General features: G+C 41.2%; 3 protein-coding genes across 6 annotated transcripts in view; 2 read left to right on the top strand and 1 right to left on the bottom strand.

Annotated features, from left to right (window-relative positions):
* The window catches only part of tm4sf5 (transmembrane 4 L six family member 5), a 394180-nt gene that overhangs the window by 287896 nt on the left and 84908 nt on the right, over nt 1-21376 (top strand). The gene's annotated exons all lie outside the window — the stretch shown is intronic.
* tnfsf12 (TNF superfamily member 12) lies at nt 288-8249 on the top strand. The gene is made up of 6 exons (XM_061031030.1): nt 288-1075; nt 2487-2568; nt 4110-4166; nt 4317-4340; nt 4439-4566; nt 5356-8249. The coding sequence occupies exons 1-6, from the start codon at nt 902-904 to the stop codon at nt 5629-5631; spliced, it is 741 nt and encodes a 246-aa protein (XP_060887013.1). The 5' UTR covers nt 288-901; the 3' UTR covers nt 5632-8249.
* Nucleotides 10698-21376, bottom strand: part of chd3 (chromodomain helicase DNA binding protein 3) — a 47312-nt gene continuing 36633 nt past the window's right edge. For 3 of the 4 annotated variants that reach the window (XM_061032088.1, XM_061032086.1, XM_061032087.1), the window contains exon 40: nt 19632-21263. In XM_061032088.1, the coding sequence (XP_060888071.1) occupies nt 21013-21263 (251 nt within the window). In that variant the 3' untranslated portion in view covers nt 19632-21012. Of the gene's footprint in view, nt 12648-19631; nt 21264-21376 lie in introns of those variants that run through there. The other variant, XM_061032090.1, reaches the window with a different exon arrangement.

Here is a 21376-nt window from a genome sequence, read left to right as displayed (position 1 = left end):
AACTTCTGTAGTTTGAATGATCAGATTCATCCATGAAAAAAAGTTGTACGGTTCATTTTTAAAATAACTTTAGTTTGTTTGGGAGATTTCCCTTGGCTGTCGATATTAATATTTTTGGCTCACCTGTTAATCACCCTGTTTTACACATTATCCACAGAACAGCCTGTTGTAAATCTATGCTCTACCTATACAATACTGCCGCCGTGTGGTCACACACGGAACGGTCACTGGCGTGAATGGCACATTTTTTCACGGCATGCAAGTTGATGAAAGTGATCTGAGCAGCAGTGGAAGCTCCGGTGCACCTCGAATGTTTAACCTGCGCTTCCCACGTTGATTTCCACGGCGAGTGCTGTTATCACAACATCAGAGCTGTGACGCGGAAAGTTCCCCTCGGAGAGTCCTCGTGTGTGTGTGTTTGCGTGCGTGCGTGAGTGCGTGCGTGCGTGTGTGTGTGTGTGCGTGAGTGTGTGTGTGTGTGTGTGTGTCTCAGCCTGCCTAATAGAGTGACCCCCAGCACGCTGTTTAAAGGGAAGACAAGAGAGCTGAGTCAACGAATCGCAAGGAGAAGGATGCAACAGTTGATGTGCGCGAGTTGCACAGTTTTCTGGTGTTTGGAGACGGCGCGCGCACACGGAGGACGGTGGCTTTGATGTGTGTGTGGAGGAAGGAGCGGATGTTTTGCTGCTTTATAACCATCATCTGTCAGATTAAATCAATCAGAAAGATCGGCGCGTCCTTAAAAAAGCAGCTGTAGCGTGTCCACTTTCTCGCCGAAATGGACATTTGGACGGGCATGCATTTGGAGGGACTTGACGCGCTGCTGGAATGGAGTTGAAGTGGGGGTTTCGGATGGTCTGCGGCGGAGGCGAGGAGTAGCAGCAGTGCAGTCTGCAGCAACATGCATCGGATCCTGCAGAGGAGGCGAGTGCGCAAGCTGCGGGTCGTCTGGGCGTCTCTGGCCCTGGTGGCGCTGTCCCTGGCCGCGTGCAGCGCGCTGTTTACGGCGTGGACTTGGCGGCAGACGCGGGACCTGTCGCAGTCCTTTAAAGTCCTGCAAGACCGACTGGAGCAGGTTCGTAAGGTTTTTAAAAAAAAAACAAACAAACAAACAAACAAACAAACAATTACAACTACAAATAGCATGCATATTTGTGTCGAAAATATTTTTACGCGCTTTGACTTTTGCAAACCTTAAAGTGCCCTTACGTAACTTCTTTAATAACTTCGCTCCTGTGGAATCTTCTTGGGGGGTGTATGGAAAAATGCAATTCCTGACACCCCCACCCCCCACCCCTCCTCCCCCCCTTTGCACGTACTCCATTCTTATTGCACCATTTCTCTGCTTGGCACTTTTATTGCTTACCAATAAGTGCAGTCAAGTTGTGGTGAAGTTACTGCTTATTTTTGACCCCCTCTCCTTCCCCCCTCCCGCCATGTTTAATTAGTCTGGTGCCAGTTGTGCTCCAGTTTTATCTCAATTTACTGGAAAGCCTCAACTATTTGGCACGTGAGCATGTTATATCCAACTGAGTGCACAGAGGCTGCAGAGTGAAGTGTAGTAAGTGTAAATCATGTGCAACATGTAGGATGTTATCCTTTTTAGGGGGGTTAAATGTGCCACAATCTGTCTTGAATGCATTGCATTATTCAAGTGATGCAAAGTGCAGCTTTTCAGCTGCTTGCACTTGCAGCAAATGTTAACTTCCAGCATGAGTTGCATCACGGGGCAAATTATTTCTCGAAAAGCAGCCAAAAGGAGCTGATGGAAATTCTTTTCGTCTCAAGATATTTCCAAACCAGGTTGTGCTGGATTTGAGATCAGGAGGACAGGTTGCAGAAGACACGCACACACACACACACACACACACACACACACACACACACACACACACACATTAGCTACACATGTTATCCTTTCCCTCACACACACACAAACACCCCAAGATTGGCCACGTGGAGTGTTGATGCTGGATCTCTCCCAAGGGCCCCCGTTCTGTCCATTTGACCATTGGCCAACTCCTGATGAGAGCCAGCAAGCTAACGTCTGGAGAGCAACTCGCTGCCTTTATTTCCACAGTAGCAGTAAATTTAAACACACTTTTTTTTTTTTCCCCCTCTTGAGCTGCTTCTCCTTTTCCTACTTCTTGAAGGCCTCCTTCGGTCACTCAGTGGGCCCCCAGCCAGAGGATTTAAAACTTTGCTGCCTTGACAAAAAAAAAAAAAAATCAGAAAGGGAGTAAAGACATGTGAGGAATGCAAAGCACTAAAAACATGCATTAAGTGTTGCAACTGCAGCCTCAGAGGAAGTGGTGGGCTGATGCTAAAGCTAGCTCTGCAGCAGGGGCAGGATCATTGGAAAAGACGGGCCTGTTTGTGTTGTCGTCTGTGTGACTGTGTGGGATCTGTGTGACTGTGTGGGACCAGATACAAAGTCATAATAAATGTATTGGAAATGTGTTAATGGTGCTTTTCTCTCTGGACAGGTCAACACGCAGAGGAAAGCCATCGTGCAGCTCATTCTGGAGAAGCGAGAGCTGCTTGTGGGCCAAAGAGTGAAAAGAGACGGTATTTCAAATTAAAAGTCCTCCCCAGAGCTTTGAAAAGACACAATACTTACCAAGTGCACTGTGTTGTTTTTTTGGGAAGAACATTTAACACAAACGCCGGCCACTCTTGGCCCACATGCCACTTTGGTCAGGTCTAGCGGGGCCGCAGCAGGCACTACCCGCTGCTAAAAGTTGACACAGGAAAAAGTAGGCAGCTGGATTTTCAGAAATTACAGGTCTGACCAAAGCGGCCCTCGGATCCCACAAAACCAGCTGGCGAGGGAGCGAGGCCTTGTTGCACGCTTCTGGACAGTGAAATTGATTTTCTTTTTCACCCCCCCCTGAGCACACCACTGACACAGCTATGATTTGTTGTGAAAGCGGTGATATTTGATGACCTATCATTGCCGTATTTATAGCCCCTGTTTGCGTCACCATCACGGGATGGCTTGATTGTTCACATTTGGCCGAGGGTGAACTCTGATGCGCTTTTCTGCCTGGAGAAGGAAGGGAAAAAAAAAAACAATTTGACAAATGATCCATTTTAAGATCCGCAAGCCCGGCCAAAATACCTGCCGAGAAATCCTGCAGATATGAGTGTGAAATCTCACTTTTTCTTCCAAAATGCATTAAACAAGTTCGGAAATTCATCACCGTCAGAGAGAGAAAAAAATCCAAACAGCTTTTTTCAGTTTGTGCTAAGTTTACCACCAGGACACTGCTGTTATGTTCTCTCCGGATGACTGACAGCTCCAGTCAGGAAACTCTGGCCGGCCTGAGGGCTTAACTCTCACCCATAGCGAATCCTGCAACTACAGGGTCACCCACCTGTGAGTTATTTTAGCAGGGGCTCAATATTCCGGGGTTGACGGCAGGGGCCCAATGTTTGGGCTACTCAACATATAAAGCATTTATTTCACAGTTCATACGCACAGTATACGAGATGTATCTGTGTTTAAAGGCTCCCTCTAGTCTGAAGCGAAAACGGCTCTTTAGAGAGAAACAAGAGCAGCCTTTCTGCAGCTCTGGCCTTTAAGTGTTGTGTTTTATTTATTGTATTTATCCAAAGATATTGCTTCACTCTGTTCTTGAGCCAAAGACCTTTTTGACTCTCTCTTTCCGGCACTTCATTTATCTTATTTAGCGCTTCTAGCTTTGCCTCTCAGGCTACATTTAATGCTTTTACTTTCCCCCCTCCCTTGCTTTCCGTCTTCCTTCACTCCATCTCTCTCCTCTTCTTTCTCCATCTCCTGTATTTTCTACATGACTGCGACCAGCTGGCACTAAGATTATCCCCCACAGGAAAGAAAAAAAAGCCTAAGAGGCACACGCTTCTGCCTGAAAATAACAGTTTGAGGAAATATATTGAAGCACGTGAAAGGAAATCCTATATCCATCTGCTAGTCGCGTTAAAATGAGCCAGGTTAAATCGAAATGCCAGCAAATTAACAAACTGTGTTATTAGACACACACAGACAGGGATGATTGTTTTATCAAAAAGCCACAAGTATTTTTATGTGCCAGTCAAACTAATATTGTGTCTCTCTTTGCCTTCTGAAGGGGGGACGGCGCGAGGGAGGAATGGAAACGGAAAGAAAGCAGCGTCTCATTTCGAGAGTAAGTATCTTGGCAGATCACTTACGGTCGCCTTGTGTAGCATCTGCTGAAGTGGTTTCAATCATAGACCCCTATACAATTGCAGTCGTAAAATCTTAATTGACTTTCCCTTTTTCTTTCTCTTTCAATGTCTCTTGTCCTCTTCATCAGTTACCAAAGTCTCCTCTCAACAAGGTAGGATTTGTAAAATGAATAAAGGACAGAGGCTCATCTGTGAGACTTTGACCTATGAGAGATTTAACCTTGGCTATTTGTCTGTTTGTGTGTCCTAGTTGGAGAGGGGGGTGTGATAAAAGGTTGGGAGGAGAGGATGTTGAATATGAGTAAAGCGGTGAGGTACAACAAGGAACAAGGCACCTTCACAGTGGAGAAAGCGGGGGTCTACTTCCTGTTTTGCCAGGTGAGTTTGTGCTGAGAATTGCAGCTTATTAACATTCTTGTACCTTGTGTTTGTATCTCTACTTTAAATATGCATAAATGATATTTTTATTTTGACAAAGGATCAAATGTATGTATGTAATATTAAGTTAGTTATTTACCACAAAGGTTACTTAGCTACTGTTTTCTCTATGGGTTAGTGACAAACCCATAGAGAATTATCCCTTAAATGTGTAGTTCCTCCAAGTTCTTGAGAGAATTTTAGCATCTTTTAGCTCATAGTTTGTAGAGCTGCCCCTTTATTGTTTTAGTCCAGTCTCACAACTCCCATCATCTTGAGATGTAGATAAAGTCATTTTTAAATTTTTTTAAAAAACAATTTGTACAACCTGCCAATCATCAAACTAGCTAACAGACAACGTGAGCAACTAGCTTGTGAACATACATTTAGCATAATAAGCTAAAGAACAATAAATTAAGCTAAATAAATGGTGGAGTCTAGACGTATTGTGAATATTTTACACAGACTTACCAGGCAACCAGTAATCTCTATTTATGGATTCCACATAGAAATGTAGGATCTGTACACAGGGGTCTGGGTTTTCAACATGGAAAATGTTCTGGTTTCCGTTTGTAATGTATTTATAGCCAGATCTGAATTGACCATTCAGGTATCAGCAGGCCGTGGTGTATGCAGGAGAAACAGTCTGTGTAGACAGCAAAAGAACTGGTGGAAAGTTAATCGCGCTAATACCACACCAGCCAGGAAGTCTGATGGATAATCTGAGGATTATATTCTCTGTCTTTGTAGGTGTTGTTCAATGAGCAGCAGTCTCAGTATGTGAAGCTGGATGTGGTGACCAGTGGACAGAGGCCTCAGAAGCTGCAGTGCATGGAGGGATACGGGACGACCCCCTCCGCCGGACCGCACCCTTTCCACTTCCTGAAGCCGTGCCAGGTGTCCGGCCTGCTGCGACTGGATAGAGGCACAGAGCTGCAGGCCATCACAGGCTCGTCCTTCAGACTCCATACTGTGGGAAATCCTTCAGCCTCCCCTCACATCTTCAGCATCTTTAAAGTTAACTGAAGCTTTTAGTCTCATCCGGGACCAAAAAACTAACTTTTTACGCAGATGACATTCTTTTCTATGTGGTAAAACACTCATAAGCAATGGGGACATAAAATCGTGCCACAGCCTCTTCCCAAAGACGTTAATTTGAAAGACAGACCCAACATTTGTGGAAGTTGTTGTGGAATTTTTCTCCGGACAGCTGTGCTGTTTTGGACTGGAGAAAAACAGACTTCTGGATTAAAACCAAGTCACAAAGTGGAAAAAAAAAATGCCTTTATGAACGTCTGCAGAGAACAGATGATGGCTGGAAGCTGTTCTACAGATAAAGACACTCTTGTAAAAAGAAAATAGCCTTCTTATCAAGTCATAAAACGTGCTTACACTCTCTTTATAAGACTGATAGTAAAGTTGCACTTTCCACTTTTTATATCACCACAGCCTCAAGAAGCTCAAAGCTTCTGCAAGCGTCAGATCCAGACACTATTAACAGCCTACATGAGTTGTCAGTGATATTTTATACAGTGCAGCGTCTGTGTGTTTGAATCAAGCATTTTTTGTATACTGATTTTATGATCTCCACCTTACCAGTAATGTGTGTGTGTGAGTGTGTGTTATGTGTGTGTGTTCTGTGTGTGTCAAAGAAGTGTGACATTACTCTAAGCCTTTTTCTGAAAGTACTCCCTATGTGTAAGTTTGGAGTAAAGAATGGGTATATTTTTAAAAACACGGATGTGAATTTGTGCTCTTTTGCTTGAAATTTGATTGTAAGGTATTGCATTGTATATTGTGTGCTTTAATGATGGAAATTTGTTATAGTCAGCAAAGCACACATCTTTAATTATAGCTTTGTCTCTTTTTTCTGCCTTTGATAGGCTATATGTTTTATGGCCAATAATCACAATCAGCAAATTGTCTTGTAAATAATGAAAACATTGTTCTTATGCCCTTCAAATGCTCTCATAAGCTCTAGTGTGAATTTAAATTGATTTTGATTTTAAACTTGGAAAAAGTTGCTAACTGATCCAAAGGAATAGTCACAGTTCTAGTGTAGTAAGACCAAGCTTTATAACAGTCCATAGAAAAAAAGCCAACATGTTGTTCATTTAGCTGCAGTCTAACATGTTAATTAAAAGTTAAACAAATATTTTACTCAGTAGGACAATGTTAAAACCATGAGCTCTCTAAGGCTGAGTTGAACCCATTGCTGCTTAATACTAAATGCTAATGTCAACAACCTAGCATGATCACAAATCCAACATGGTTTGTAAGGTTTGTTCCCCAGGTTAACAGTTTACAACTATACTACCTCTCTGAGGTTGCAATGAAGCCAAGGACTGCTTTGAGCTTAATGCTAATGTAAGCAAGCTAGCATGACCGCAAAGCTAGCATGCTAATTTTTGCAGGTAAACTGTTAACCTGGCTAATCTTTTAAAGGCATTTTAGCCAATCAACCATAAACACCTATACCTGAGGGTGGTGAGATTGATATAAAGTAATAAACAAATTACATTTACAGAAGTTTGAAAGAAAAAACCTTTCAAATGATTGGGAAATGAAAGGCAAGCTAACTGGGATTGCTTCAGTGAATTACATGCATGTCTGAAAGTTTTTTTTGTCAAACAACATTAAAATATTTTAGTGTCAAAGTGCTAAACTGATTAATCAGTTTAGCACTTTGCTATGCCAGGGGACATTGTTTGCTCGGTTTAAAAATAACTAAGGAATCCCAATTTTTACCTTTGATTTTTTAAATCAGATCGTTTAGTAGATCTTATGTGAATAATTTGTCCAAACCAACAACTTATCTGAAATAATATGGAAAGAATAAAACTCCCAATTTCTCTACTATGTAATGGTTACATCTTGGATTGAAGATTGTTGCATCTTTAATTTTTATGATATTTTGGAAACTCCTGTCATTCTCTTGTATTTTGTTGCTTCTGCTTTCTGTAATATTCTCCGCTACAATGCAAACGTGTATATTTCTAGCAGTGGGTTATGCACGCCCACTCTTGTTTATAAGTAGTTTTTGTGGACGGACCACATTGGTTTTCAGCTCAGCACTTTACTGAAGTGAACGTTGTGTTTTTAATTGGAGCCAAACCTTCATGTTTTCAGATGAAAAAAAGTACGATTTTGAAGTTTAGACGTTTCCTCATCGTTTTCCTCTTCCCATTTGGTGCCCTTCTTGCTCACACACCAACCCCACACCCCCATGCACCCCAAATACCAGTGTCAGCACCGATCATACTGCACACCCACATACACACACTCACTCTCCTGAGTGTCCTCTGCATGCACAGGCACACACCAGCAGACATCTAAATGTTCACTTCCTGAATCTGAACCTAAACCACACAGCTGAAGGCCTTTGAGGAAAAACATGCCTTGTCCCTCCACATACACACACAAGCACACACACACAAATACACACATAGTCTTGCACACTTCCCTGCCCTGATTCCTATTTTTGTCAAAGTTTGTTAACACTTTGGAAATTTGTGTGAAGCATTGTGAAGTAGTTCTCTTAAAAATGATGATGTATGCAATGGGTGGACATTTCTTATATTCATTTCCTCTCATCCTGCTTCTCTTAATGTTAAATAAAAGTTATTGGTTGGTTTTTTGAAAAACTGATTCTAACTAATATAATGAAAACGTCCAGATAAACAGCCTGTGTGTGAAGGTGAGTATGAAATGTATGAAGCTGTCAAAAGTTGGTGAAGCCCAAAGTCAAGCCAAAAAAAAGTGATTACTGGACTTTTGCTTACTTTTGTGAATTTGTGAGGCCCTTATGAACTGGTTTGTTTACATTTTAATTTGTTTTAATTTTGTTACTTTAGCCTAATCGGTTTCCACACACAAAAACGTCAACTTAATGCCTAAATGTTAAAAATAAGAGAGTGGGACTCAGAAAGGAAAGATGACAGTAAATAGTGAACTGTGTTGCATCAATCTGTTAAACAGAACAGTATGATTCCTCACACTTAGTCATAAATCACTATCTACTCTTCAATGTTGTTGTTGTGTGTGTGTGTGTGTGCGCTTGAGAGAGAAATAACAGGGATTAACACCATGAAGAGGAGAGACACTTCCATCATTTTCACATTCACCCACATCTACATCTTCCCTCTTCAGCATCATCGAAAGCCATCACAACTTTTCCGCTGCTTAGTTTCAAACACAGGTTGATCCTTCGTAAATGTAAAACTGAGCCAATTGAATGGCTCGTTTTTATTCCTCAGGATTTACATCTTTGAGATTTTAATTAAAACTTGTGTAACATTAAATGTAGTTTCTTAGTCCCAATCTTTTTTTTTTTTAAGATTTATTCTTGGGCTTTTTGAGACTTTAATTGAGAGATAGGACAGTGGATAGAGTTGGAAATCAGGGAGAGAGAGAGAGTGGGAAATAACATGCGGGAAAGGAGCCTCAGACTGGATTTGAACCCAGGCTGCCTGCTGGGAAGACCAGCCTCCATACATGGGGTGCGCACACTAACCACTGCGCCACCAGCGCCCCAGTCCCAATCTTTTTAAAGGCCATGAGTGATGCATACACATTTATTTACCGGCTCTCTTCTGACTCTCTCTCTAAGGCTCTGAAGTGCCCACGTTCAGAGTCCCCACGTGTGCCAAGTCTGATCTGATTGGTCGGCCTGTCGGCTCTGTCATGATTGGTCAGTTGCTCAGCACGGTTCTCGGAAATGTCCCGCCCCTTTTACCATATTGTGAATGCAGCCATTGGCCCCGAGAGGAGCAAAAACATTAGCACCTTAGCACTACTGTGCTACCGCAGGCTACGGCATATCGTGGGCGTGCTACAGAAGTTAACGGGTGTTCAACATGAGCTGCTGGGCTTGCCACAAAGAGCCAATGGGCTTAGATCAGTGATCTCACACTGACAATGATGTCACACTGGCAATTTTTTTTCGAGGGGGGCTAGAACCGAGCGTTACATGCAGCTAATGCTGCAGCTAACAGGAGGACGTAGGAGAAGCCGTGTTTCCGCGGACTTTGAATTTTTGCACATAGATGTGCCTAAACATGCACAGGACACTTGGAAAACACACTAAAGAGCATATAAAACCAGAAAAAGCATAATATGGGACCTTTAAACTATTACCATGGTACTTTAGTTAAAGACTATTATTTTGAAAACAACAAAACACTATACTCTTCCACACTACTAGCTGAGCATATTTTGGAAAAAACTTTTCTTCAGAGGCATTACAATGAAACCTCTTTAAATTTACTACAACACAGCTTTATTTATTCTGTAAAGTAAACACATTTAAACCAGATAGGCCTTACCTTATCTGAAAAATATCTGAAGGTTATAGTCTATACAGCTGAAGCTAGCATTGCTTAGGTTGAAATGCAAAGGTGGGCATGCTAGCATGCTAAGCAGTGCCAATGTGGATCTTAAGCTGGTATAAAAGCTTAGGGCTAGTTACTATGTAAATATGTTAGCATGCTTATGTTAGCCTCTTACCTATTTTCCATAGACTGGCATTGTATCAGTAACATTGACCATTGAATTCTGGAGTGGACTTTTGAAGCTCTTTGATGGTGGTTGCCATATTGTCACCAGAGACATGGAACTGTATACAGTGTGTGTCAGTACAGACATCAGCTATTCAGACTAAACTTTTTTTTTTTGTACATGTTGACATGGGATATGTAGATCTTTTGGATCCTGCCTAATATGGACACTTGAGGAACTGCAGTTTTTTTTGTACTTCCACATTGGCTTCATTTGTCCACAACTGGAGGTTGCCGCTTGCTTTTAACACAAAGTAAAAGCTGAAAGGATTTGTTAAGCAACAATAGTGATTGGAATTTAGCCCACAATATGTATGGCAAATTTAATTTAATGACAATGCATCCAAATGTGGTTGGGAAATGTTTACTCCAAATCACAAACTTTAACTTCAGGGTGGTGCTAGAGAAAAAAAACTGGATCACCAAAGTCAGCAAGTAACTGAGAATATCTGAACAAACTTTAACAACCCGACCAAAGTGGTGGATATAAAGTATGACATTGTGTGAAAGGCCATAAGAAAACAATCCAAGCGGTACTTTTTATGATTTCAATCAGTTTTATTATAAACAAAAAAAAAAAAGAAAGACAAAAAGGAGTTGCGTCATCATTGACATGTTTTAACTGCCACTCATTTGATAGGCACCACTACATACACGGTGACACAAGATACCCAGAAATAAACACAAAAATCTGAAGAGAGGACAAAGAAAAAGTGGGAAAAATTACCTAAATGCTTGTTTTTTTATTTTTTTTACACAATGTTTTAGTTCAGGGGTTGCAAAACTTGTGTATGAAACGTAATTTAGAAAATGAACTGATTACTTCCAGGAAAGATTAGCGTTATGCCTGGGATTTAGGGAATAAATTAACTCCTATGTTTTTTTTACCTTGAACTTAAAGCTACAATTTACAGTTGACATCAGGGTCTTCAATCAGGTTTGTGATTTTACATTTCTTTCCTCAGCAATGTTTATTAAGGCGTTTATTAATGATGCGGTTTATAAAATGGATTTCCAGCCTTTGATTTCGGCGATTAATAACCACGGATGTTCACTTAGTTTAGGTAGAATGCATTTTTTTTTTTTTTTTGCTTAGGGAAGCATCTAGGGTTACATATGGCCTATTTTCTATACATGAATATGTCATTTGCAAGCCCCAAATCTAAAACACAAGCGAAGAGAAGTAGTGATATATCTACCTCTGAAGTTAGCTCAATTTCTTTGTTTGTGTTCTTTCGCAGTTATAGACCAAACAGGTGCATTGTGTGTCATACATACAAAAAAAAAGTCTCTTTTGGTAGAAGCTCTGTCTCAAATAGCAATAGCGAGAACAACAGCAACATCAACGACAACAATACTCATAACTGCCAGAGTAGAAACAAAGAGAACACGGATGAGCGGTTTAAATATGCAAAGTATATCACAGGGTTTTTTGTAGAAAGAAAAAAAAAAAATTGGAAAGAAAAAAAAAAGGAAAAAGGTTGATAAAGAGAGAAGAGAGAAGGAGTGTTCGGGTTGATCGATCCGTTTTAATAACACTGACTTGCTTATGAAAGGTTATAAACATTCATAGGAGGTTCCTCAAAAAATAGCGCGAGGCCCTTTCTTGGAACTAAACCCCCCAAAAAATACCTCAAAGCTCTGTACATATACTCGAACGTAGAAGTGGGGAGGGGATGGCGGGAAATACTTAACGTGGTCGAACAATTCCTGAATATTATTATTATTATTATCACGACTTGCTGCATGTGTTTATTTGAATGAACACAAAAAGCTGGAGCCGCAAAGTTGCAAAGACTGAAAGACCACAGGTCCAGTATTTGTTTGAGAATTCCAAATAGTCAACATTAGGCACAGCTTCTTCTTTTCTTTTTTTTCTTTTTTTTCTCCCTTCCTTTCCACGTTCAGCGTTATTGTGATTAGAGCATGCTTCAGGGGATGGAGTGCAGAGGGAGAAATGATTTTCACATGCAGCTTCCTGTCAAGATTGGAGGAGGAGGAGGGGGGGGAGGAGGGGGAGGAGGGGGGGGTTACATGGTGTATTGAGAGATCTAAAGGTTTTTTAGGACTGAGGTGGTGTGTGTGTAAAGTGTGTGTAGACGAGGTTAGAAACATCCCAAGAGGAAGAGGAAGAGGAGGAGGAGGAGGAGGAGGCCTGTGTTAGGAGGCCGTGTATGAGGAGTATAATGGTTTGAGGCAGACGAGAAAAGGTCACAAGAAGTTATGAGACTATGTACTGCAGGGGGTACGCGTGTGTGTATAATGTTTGTGTGTACGTGTGAGATTGTAGCTTTTCATGGAGTACCAGTCAGCAGAGAGTGAAGTTTGAGAACTTGAGAAGATGTGTTCGCAGCAGACGGGTTTCAGTTTATGTGTGTGTGGTCTAGTCGTCGATGCAGATGACCTCTCCCATGCGCTGCTCCCGCCGGTTGATCAGCAGCTCCGCTTCCCGCTCCTTCTTCACAGACATGGGAGGTCCGTTCAACACTGCAGGGGAAGAAAGAGAGCAAAGAGGTTTTTTTTTTTTTTTATGTTTCTCTCGCAGACAGAAAACAGAAAAAATCCAAATCCAAAATATTATAATATGTAACAACACAAAGGGATGGTTTTTGATGTTGATATAAAAATGGCCATTTTCATGTTTGGATTTTTTGTCTCTTTTGAAGCCTTCAGAACCAAAACAGCTGCCAGTGGAAGAATATTTAGACTATGCGGTGTGTGCTGAAGTAGTGCTATAACAAAAAGCTATCGGAAAAGTAAAGCGCTGTGACATTTGCAAAATTACATGGAGCAAACGTCCCCATCTGCTTGAATGTATAGCCTAACTTCAGTGTCTGCACTCCTGCTGTTTTCCCCCTAGAGGCGCTGAGCTGAACAACATCTCTGGTGGCTAATATACTTTCTATTGATAAGTACCTCAAACAAACCCACTTCAAAAATACCAAACCTTCCCTTAAGATAGGATACAATATGATACTAAAATGTGATGCGATACATTATGTTAAGATACCAGATGATACAGTACAATAGGATACACTATGGTAACATATGATATGATACAATGCCAGATTGTACATAACAGCACGATACGATACAGTACAATACTATACAAGAAGATCAATATGATATGAAACCCTTTGTACCCTTTGGTCTTGGACTCAAGTGCTGCAAACATTTCACTGCCTCTGCAGTAGTGTCAATAAATAAAAAAACAAACAAAAATTCAGATTCCGAGAAGCACATTTCAGCGACAAGCACAAACAGCATAAATCACACATCATTTGCAGTGCACACGCTGCGCCATTACACGGAACATAAAGAAATAAGAGAAGCACACAATGCAGCTATAACTCGACCCCTACAGCCTCAACAAACCTCATTTCAAAATGTGATTGACTGTTACATCAATCAAACGTAACAGATGCTAACCCACGGCCAACTGACATGAGAACAAAAGCCCTTCAGACGTTGGGTTTGCAACATATCCCCCAGGCTTCCAGGGCCCCGATTCCGACTTTTTAATTTGAAGCATTCATCGAAAAACAGTTGCAGATGGATAAAATATTCAAATGGGCGTAGCGTCCTGGTTTCAACAGTGAAGCCAATGTGCCTGAAAACTGCAGTCGTGCTTATGGACGTTAGGGGACTACTTCACTGATTCTAAAAATAAGTTTGATTGTATCACAACTCACAAGATAAGATGAGAAAATGATATCCCCAGTTATCTTATGATTTGATACTTAAGTAAACATTTTCCAGTTTCTGTGTTCATATCTCCAACAACAGCATAATATGATATTAGAGTACTAGTATTAGAGTAGAGTAAGGTGAAGTTTAGTCCGTAACAAAACAACTTATCAATCAGGATAGAGATATAGAAATGCGTACCACCCTTATGCCTATGCATGATGACATAATGATGGTTATGTGCGTGTTTTAAAGTGCATACGTCCACCTGCTGTATTGGAGTATGTAGTGAAAAGCATTTTTTAATTCATAATTAAAGCATAACTAAGGCAATGTCAGATTCACATATATATTATATATCCGGCAAAAATAGAAGCCTTGTGACTCTGCTGTGGAGGACTCTGGGCTGCTGGAGCTCAGACGCAGCGCAGCGGAGCCAGTGGAAGCTCACACATTGAATAAAGTGAAAACCTATCAGCTCCACTGCTGGAAGGGAGCGCAGACGGACCGAACACGCATCTGGTGGAAGGTGGCCGTTCAAGACCCCAACTCTGACATTTTAATTTGAAGCTAATATGATGTGCTAGTTTTATTGTAAATCCTGTATTTGCACCACAAACACTTCTAGGAGCATCTGGATCAAAGTCCTGTCTAAGAAGTGATATGATTTGAAATCAATTGAAATCTTGGCCGGGGTGGTAACGGATGACAAGGAGAGGTTACATCCTCATTATGCAAAGTTTTTGGGAAATAAAGCTTTAATAATAAATACATTTAAGTATAAAATAATACCACTAAAGAATAATGATTGATTATTGATATTATGCCACTTTTAAAATTAAGCTTTGATTTGACAAGCAAACAAACTCCATCCAGACTTTCTTCATACTTTGATAATTATTTTAATGAGAAAACTACCTACATTAATATTTCACATATCATAACAGAATCCCGTTAACATTAAAAAAAAAAGAAAAAAGCAGAGAGTGAGTAAACACACAGTCACTCTCCTACACAAATAAGCGAACGAGGTCACAGACACACAAACACACATAAATGAAAATTCACTTTTTTCTACAAAACTGCACAGCTGGCCAGCCAAAGAATCTGTGCTTTCCACATTTGTGCGCTATCATAAAACTGCTCAGGGAGTGGAATGGCGAGTTTAGCGCTCCTTTCAAAACAAAGCCAGGAATAGACCAACAGCGTACTTCTCTCACTCTCACCACAGGGAAAGATAAACTGTCATAACACCCCTGTGCAGATCAAAGATACGATACAGAGTGTATTGAGCTGGAGATGTTGGGGGGGGGGGGGGGGGGGGGGGGGTGTAACTGCATGTGTGTCTAGAACCAGAGGGGGACCACTTTTGGGAAAACGTATGGCATTTGGCCAGTGGAGGCCAACAGAGGGGAATGTAGAGACAGAAGAGAGACAGGGTTATTAAGTGTGTGAGTGTGAGTGTGTTTGAGTGTGTTGGGGGCCAGACAAAATCAGATAAGAAGCAAAACAAATCGAGGTAAAGACTGGGTGAAAGAGCAGGAGGAATTATGGGAGTAAAGCGTAAAAAAAAGAAAAAGAAAAGATGCAGAAGCCGGAGACAGAGACGAGGAGGAAAGGGCCGATAAAAAAGACGGATTAGAAAAAACAGGAAAGTGTTCTGGAAGCACAAAATCTAAGAGCTTATAAAAGTGACATTTCTGTAAAAATGTGCAGGTGTTTTTGTATAAATATTAGAATCATTTTCACAATAAACATTTTGTCCATCAGAGAGCGCTCACAAGTACATTTTTCAACTGTAAAATATCCCAATCAGTAAATTTCAAAGTCATAATTGTTAAAAAAATAAAGGATCCTTACCTGAAAATCTAACTAAATTTGCCAGTAGATTTTGATCAAACTGGTTTTTGTTTCAGATTTTCATGAACCCAAACTTTGCATATTACTAATATTAGTAATTATGTCACTATTATTTCATGTAATTTGCTATAATAATAATATATATATATAATAATAGTCCCTATTTCAGCTGTGATCGAAAAGACCTTTTTACAAATAAAGGATCTGAAAGAAATGGTGTAGTATAGTACAGAGTGACTACCTGAAGTTAAATCTCATAAATATTGTCTTTTAGGTTTTACTTTCTGGACTACGGAAGAGGATTAGGGCCACTGAGAAAAAACATTTTTGGTTCTGACTTTTTTTTTTTTTTAAGAATTCTGTTGAAGTCTGGCTGCACTTTATCTGAAATAAACACAAGTGACTTAATTACTGCCTCTTGTAAATAAATACTTGTAATATCAATACATGTCCTGTAAAAACAAAGAGTAGGGCGAATAAGGTAAAGAGTCTGTGGAGATAAAACAGGAGGAGGAATTCAGTGAGGCACTTGAATTACACAAGATAAGAGTTCCCTTTGGCATGTTCAACTTTTTCATTTCATTTCGACGCCAAATCCATTCTGCAGCACTCCTCTACGGTCTTTATTTCTGCAGCTTCCTCCAGTCACTCTGCAGCTTCATGACAGACGCAGACATTGTTAGAAAGATAGAAAGGTTCTGAACTTAACTCGTTGTTAGTCTCCATTACGACTCAGACTTGATCATTTCACCGCGGGGATCATCTCCAGACCAGAAAGTTATTAAAAATCATTCCTGGCCAACATGACAGCCTGTGTCCGTCCCTCCCCTGTAGGTCCTGCCTACTATCAAATAGAAGTGAGCGCTGCCATCTTGGCAGGAAATGCCACATATTTGCATGCTGCAAAGCTTTGCAGAAGTCTTTCTTTGCCAGAACCTTTCATCAGGAACAACTTTCTGGGTCTGAACCGTCGACTGTTCAGGAACTTGAAGCTCCGGCTTGATTTTAGATTACTTTCATAAATCTGTGAGCTTCAGGCGGTTGGAGGTAAAATTGACATTTATGTATTTCACTTACGGGAGGTTATTTTAAATGTCTATGTTTCTCTTTGTAGTTACTTTTAAGGAAGTGCATACACCGCATTACTTTAAAAAACAACATATTTAAGGTTTTTTAAGGCACACACTTAGTCATGGTCATTTATTCTGTGATCAGATAGTTCCTACATTAAACTTTGATTAATACATTTTTATCAGTTTTTACTCTTTAGGATTAAATAGTAAATGACTGTGTTAAAATGGAATTGAGTCTCCATCCGCATCCCTGTTTTGATCTGGGATAATCCCATTTTTTTATTTCTTTATTTGTTTAAGTAGGCCTGTCCCGTTTGTGTCTGTGCATGTAAACATCATATCCAGATGTTGCTACCTGTAGAACTCAGGGAGAACACTGGATACTGTGTCATGTATACGCCTTACCCTGGTTTCTAATAGCTGCCATGTACCTGCTCAGGCCAAGTGAAGTATCAATAAAGAAAAACTTGCAGCGGCAACCAGAGCATCGTACTTCTGGAGCAACAGAAAAAATGTAATACAATTGGTTTAGATGGGAGAACGTATCAAAATGTTGACCTCTTCACCCATCGCTCCCTTGTGCTCTCCCTGCAGTGACAGGCTGACAGCATTCAGAGGTGAGGACATGTTTAATATGTACTGTTATTTACCACCAGCTGAGTGCATTGTGCAGTTATTTTGCGTTTATTTGAGTGAGCAGAGAGAAAAAGAGGAGAAATTGTGCCGATTTAAAGGTCCCATATTCTGCTTTTTCTGGTTTTATATGCTCTTTAGTGTGTTTTCCATGTGTCCTGTGCATGTTTAGGCACATCTATGTGCAAAAATTCAAAGTCCGCGGAAACGCGGCTTCTCCTACGTCCTCCTGTTAGCTGCAGCATTAGCTGCATGTAACGCTCGGTTCTAGCCCCCCTCGATAAAAATTTGTCAGTGTGATGTCTTGTCAGTGTGATATCACTGATCTAAGCCCATTGGCTCGTTGTGGCAAGCCCAGCAGCTCATGTTGCACACCCGTTAACTTCTGTAGTAGTGCTAAGGTGCTAATGTTTTTGCTCCCCTCGCAGAGCCAAAGTGGCTGCATTCCCAATATGGTAAAAGGGGTGTGGCATTTCCGAGAACCGTGCTGAGCGACTGACCAATCACGACAGAGCCGACAGGCCGACCAATCAGATCAGACTTGGCACACGTGGGGACTCTGAACGTGGGCACTTCAGAGCCTCAGAGAGAGAGTCAGAAGCGTGGAGCGGCAGTTCATGAAAACAGACACTTTTTTTTATAACTTTATCTATTGTGAACATACTTTAGTACGTACATAGATTAAATATACAAACCCCAAAAAGGGCATAATATGACCTCTTTAATACAGGTCTGGTGTTAAATAGCTCCACAGCAGACTGTTGTCTTTGTGGATGAGATGGTATTTACAACTAAGTTTATATGCATACTAAGTGGGCAACTTTTCAGTTTTTTAATATTCACTCATTTACATAGATACAAATGAGACAGGTGCACTCAGGACGCTATCTGCTCGGCATCGCAGTTTGCATCCAGCCTATCTTTTTCTCTCATTTGCAAAGGTTTAGCGTCTGCAAAAGCAGTTCAATTGATTTGCGTGTCCTGCCCTAAAGAGTTAACAGTAGTAACCCTCAGTAGTAGTTGGCACCAGAATTACTAGTCGTCTCTAATCTTTGTGTATGTTGGCCCTCTATGACAGTTAAACTGCAGCCTAACCCCACTATCCAGGGCAAGGCCTGCTTCCCTCTTTACAACCCAGATGTAAACGAGCACAGTGAACAGAACACATCTCATATGTTTGAGCACATTTTGCTCTAGATATTGAGATTAAATTTTCGAAGGCTATATCAGGTTAAAATGCAAATCTACTGGAGCAATGCATAACCTCATTCAGCATGAGCATATGGATGTTAACCTGCAGGGAGGACCGAAGGCTAGTGGTGCTAGCCCTGCTAACGTTAGCCACACTCTGCAAACCAATGAGATAAAATGTGCTCAATTTTGACTGTTTCCTTGGGGTGTTTTCAAGGGAAGTGAAAACAAAACAGTACATTTGTGGGTTGAATTTGTGGTCTGTTAACATGTCAAACTGGTTTACAGAGCGTGGCTAATGTTAGCATTACATGTCACCACCAAAACTCCACAGTGCACCTTTAAGTTTTGCTACTACAGAGGTATGTGTGTCGGTTTGCGGCTCATTTTACATCACATTAACCAGTTTGCCCAATTTATTATGAAAAAAGTGAAACTCTGAAAAGTTTGAATTTCGCTAATTTTCTACTACGATGAAACTCTGAAATGTAGAAAAAAAACACGACTGATTTCTAAAGTTTAGATGATTTTGTGAAGTTTTAAAACAGCTTTTGTAAGAGCCTCTCTTCATTAAAGTAAGGTGTCAAAAGGTATTGCTTGGGAATTTGCGAAAGAAAATGGGATTTAGTTTTGGCCTAAAAGTTATAAAGTTTTGATGAAAATATAGGCCCTTCCTTCACACACACACACACACACACACACACACAGCATTCCTAAATGTACCCACAAGTACAATTCTCATTGCTGGCCACCTATCTCGTCTTTTGTACGTCGAGCACAAGGGGAAATATTACGACTGAGTTTAGAAATACTCAGATGTCCTGGAAAAGAATGAACTGTGTAACCGATTTTTCACGACTCGAGGCAGAGGAGTTTGTGCAGCTCTTTCGTCTGGGATGTCACGCTAATGTACAGCTCTAGTGCACACACACACAGTGCATGCACACACACACAGTGCATGCACACACACACACACACACACACACACACACACAGACAGACACACACGGAGCTGGAAAACTCATGACACAGTCCAGAGTGTTTTATTTTGTCTGAGTTTGGGGGACATTTTCCAGCGTGGCATCCATCACGCTGTCACAATAAAAGGAGCTTAAAGAACCAAAAGAAGTCTCTTCAGGCTTCAAAGTGAGTCTCCCTTTATCTTTTGATGACAGATTACAGCCTTTGACTCCGCTCCTAAATACTGATATTGTATGTGACGAGGCATAAAGACAGGATATGTAAAATCATTGGAGCAGTATTCCCCTGTAATAAAGGTGTGTTAGTAAATATGCTTTGTAATACATTTCAATCCTCCAAATCAGTCCGTCAGAAAATCTGCTTGTAATAGTTAAAGGCAACATCTTTCTTTTTTATATTTAGAGTTCTTGCTTCACTTTTTGTTTGGGCTCAGGAATTCAGGGGCAAAGGAGTCCATGGGAAGCTGTGTTTTATACTTAGACTTCTTTTTTTTTTGTTGCAGTCTTTTGTTTTTTGCATGGTATCCTGAGTCCACTAAGCTCCATTCTATTTTAAGTTTGGACTTAATCTGCCTCTACTCCGCAGATAAATTAAGTTCTCTTCAGGTTTATAGGTTGTGTGTGAGGTCCAAAGTGTGTGTGTATATATATATATATATACTGTATATGTGTGTATGAGACGGAGACGGAGGAGTGTGGAGGAATGAGGGAGTACAGGGTCAAAGCAAGGGGACCTGCTTGTTCAGTCTGCCGGCAGATGAAGAATTGATCCGGGGGGAAATCTTTTTTTAGGCGCAAAGGGAGAAACAGAAGAAAGAAGTCTGTCTGAGAAGATTTAGAAAAAAACAAAAAAAAAGAAACAGAACAAGTCCTTATTTCTTTGCATTTTCCTGCATATCAAAATTCTTGACAAACTTGTGATTGCATTAACATACCATCTTTTTTCCTACCCTGCAAAGTCTAGCATCTTTTCCATTAACATCAGATGCTTTTCAGCAGCGTCTTCTCTCTCTCTCTCTCTCTGCAAGAGGATTTGTTTGTTGCAGACAGGTCTTCTCTTTTCTCTCTCTCTCTCTCTCTCTCTCTCTCTCTCTCTCTCTGCCTCATTTTCCCCCCACGCATCATTAGTGCCTGATCTCATGGCCAGCACCTTTCCACTCTCATTTTGAGTGTTTTCTTTTAATGGATGCCACTTTTAATGCCCTCTCCTTTTGGCCTGCCCTCCTTAATCGATCCATCAAGTCAGTTTTTGAGTCTCCCTTTTTATTCCTTACATTCCAGCAGAGTCACTGTGCTCTGTCCTTGGGTCCTTTCTCATGAGTTCAGGTATTCTTCTCTCCTTTTTTATATCTGTTTTTTTTTTGTCAACGTCAGGAAGTTTGATCTCTTCTTTCTCGTCGATTTTTCCCTCGGAGTTTCCTTCTCGCCTCAGGGCTTCTTGGGTCGCCCGTTGCGCGGCAGGTTCTCCACCGTGTTGCTGAGGCGGTATTTGACAATGATGCTGTGCACCGTCGACTTGGGCATTCTCAGCTCCTGCCCGATGGCGCCCTCCGACTTGCCATCCTTCCAGAGGTCCACCACCCGCTGCCGCTGCCCCACATCGTGCTCCTTCGTCTTCTGGCAAGCGGCGGCCGACCCTCCAGCGGCTCCCCCGGTGGCCCCGGCAGCGGCGGCGGCTTCTGTGGGGGCAGACAAGCGGCAGACTGTAGTGGAGACTCTGAGAGGGGGAGGCAGGAAAATGTGACACTTTACTTGTCCCTGTAGGGGATTCTTTTTAAAGAATCTCTTCGGT

Source organism: Labrus mixtus, chromosome 23 (genome assembly GCF_963584025.1).
Source record: "Labrus mixtus chromosome 23, fLabMix1.1, whole genome shotgun sequence".
In the NCBI taxonomy this organism is placed as follows: domain Eukaryota; kingdom Metazoa; phylum Chordata; class Actinopteri; order Labriformes; family Labridae; genus Labrus; species Labrus mixtus.
This window is presented reverse-complemented; position numbering and strand designations above follow the sequence as displayed.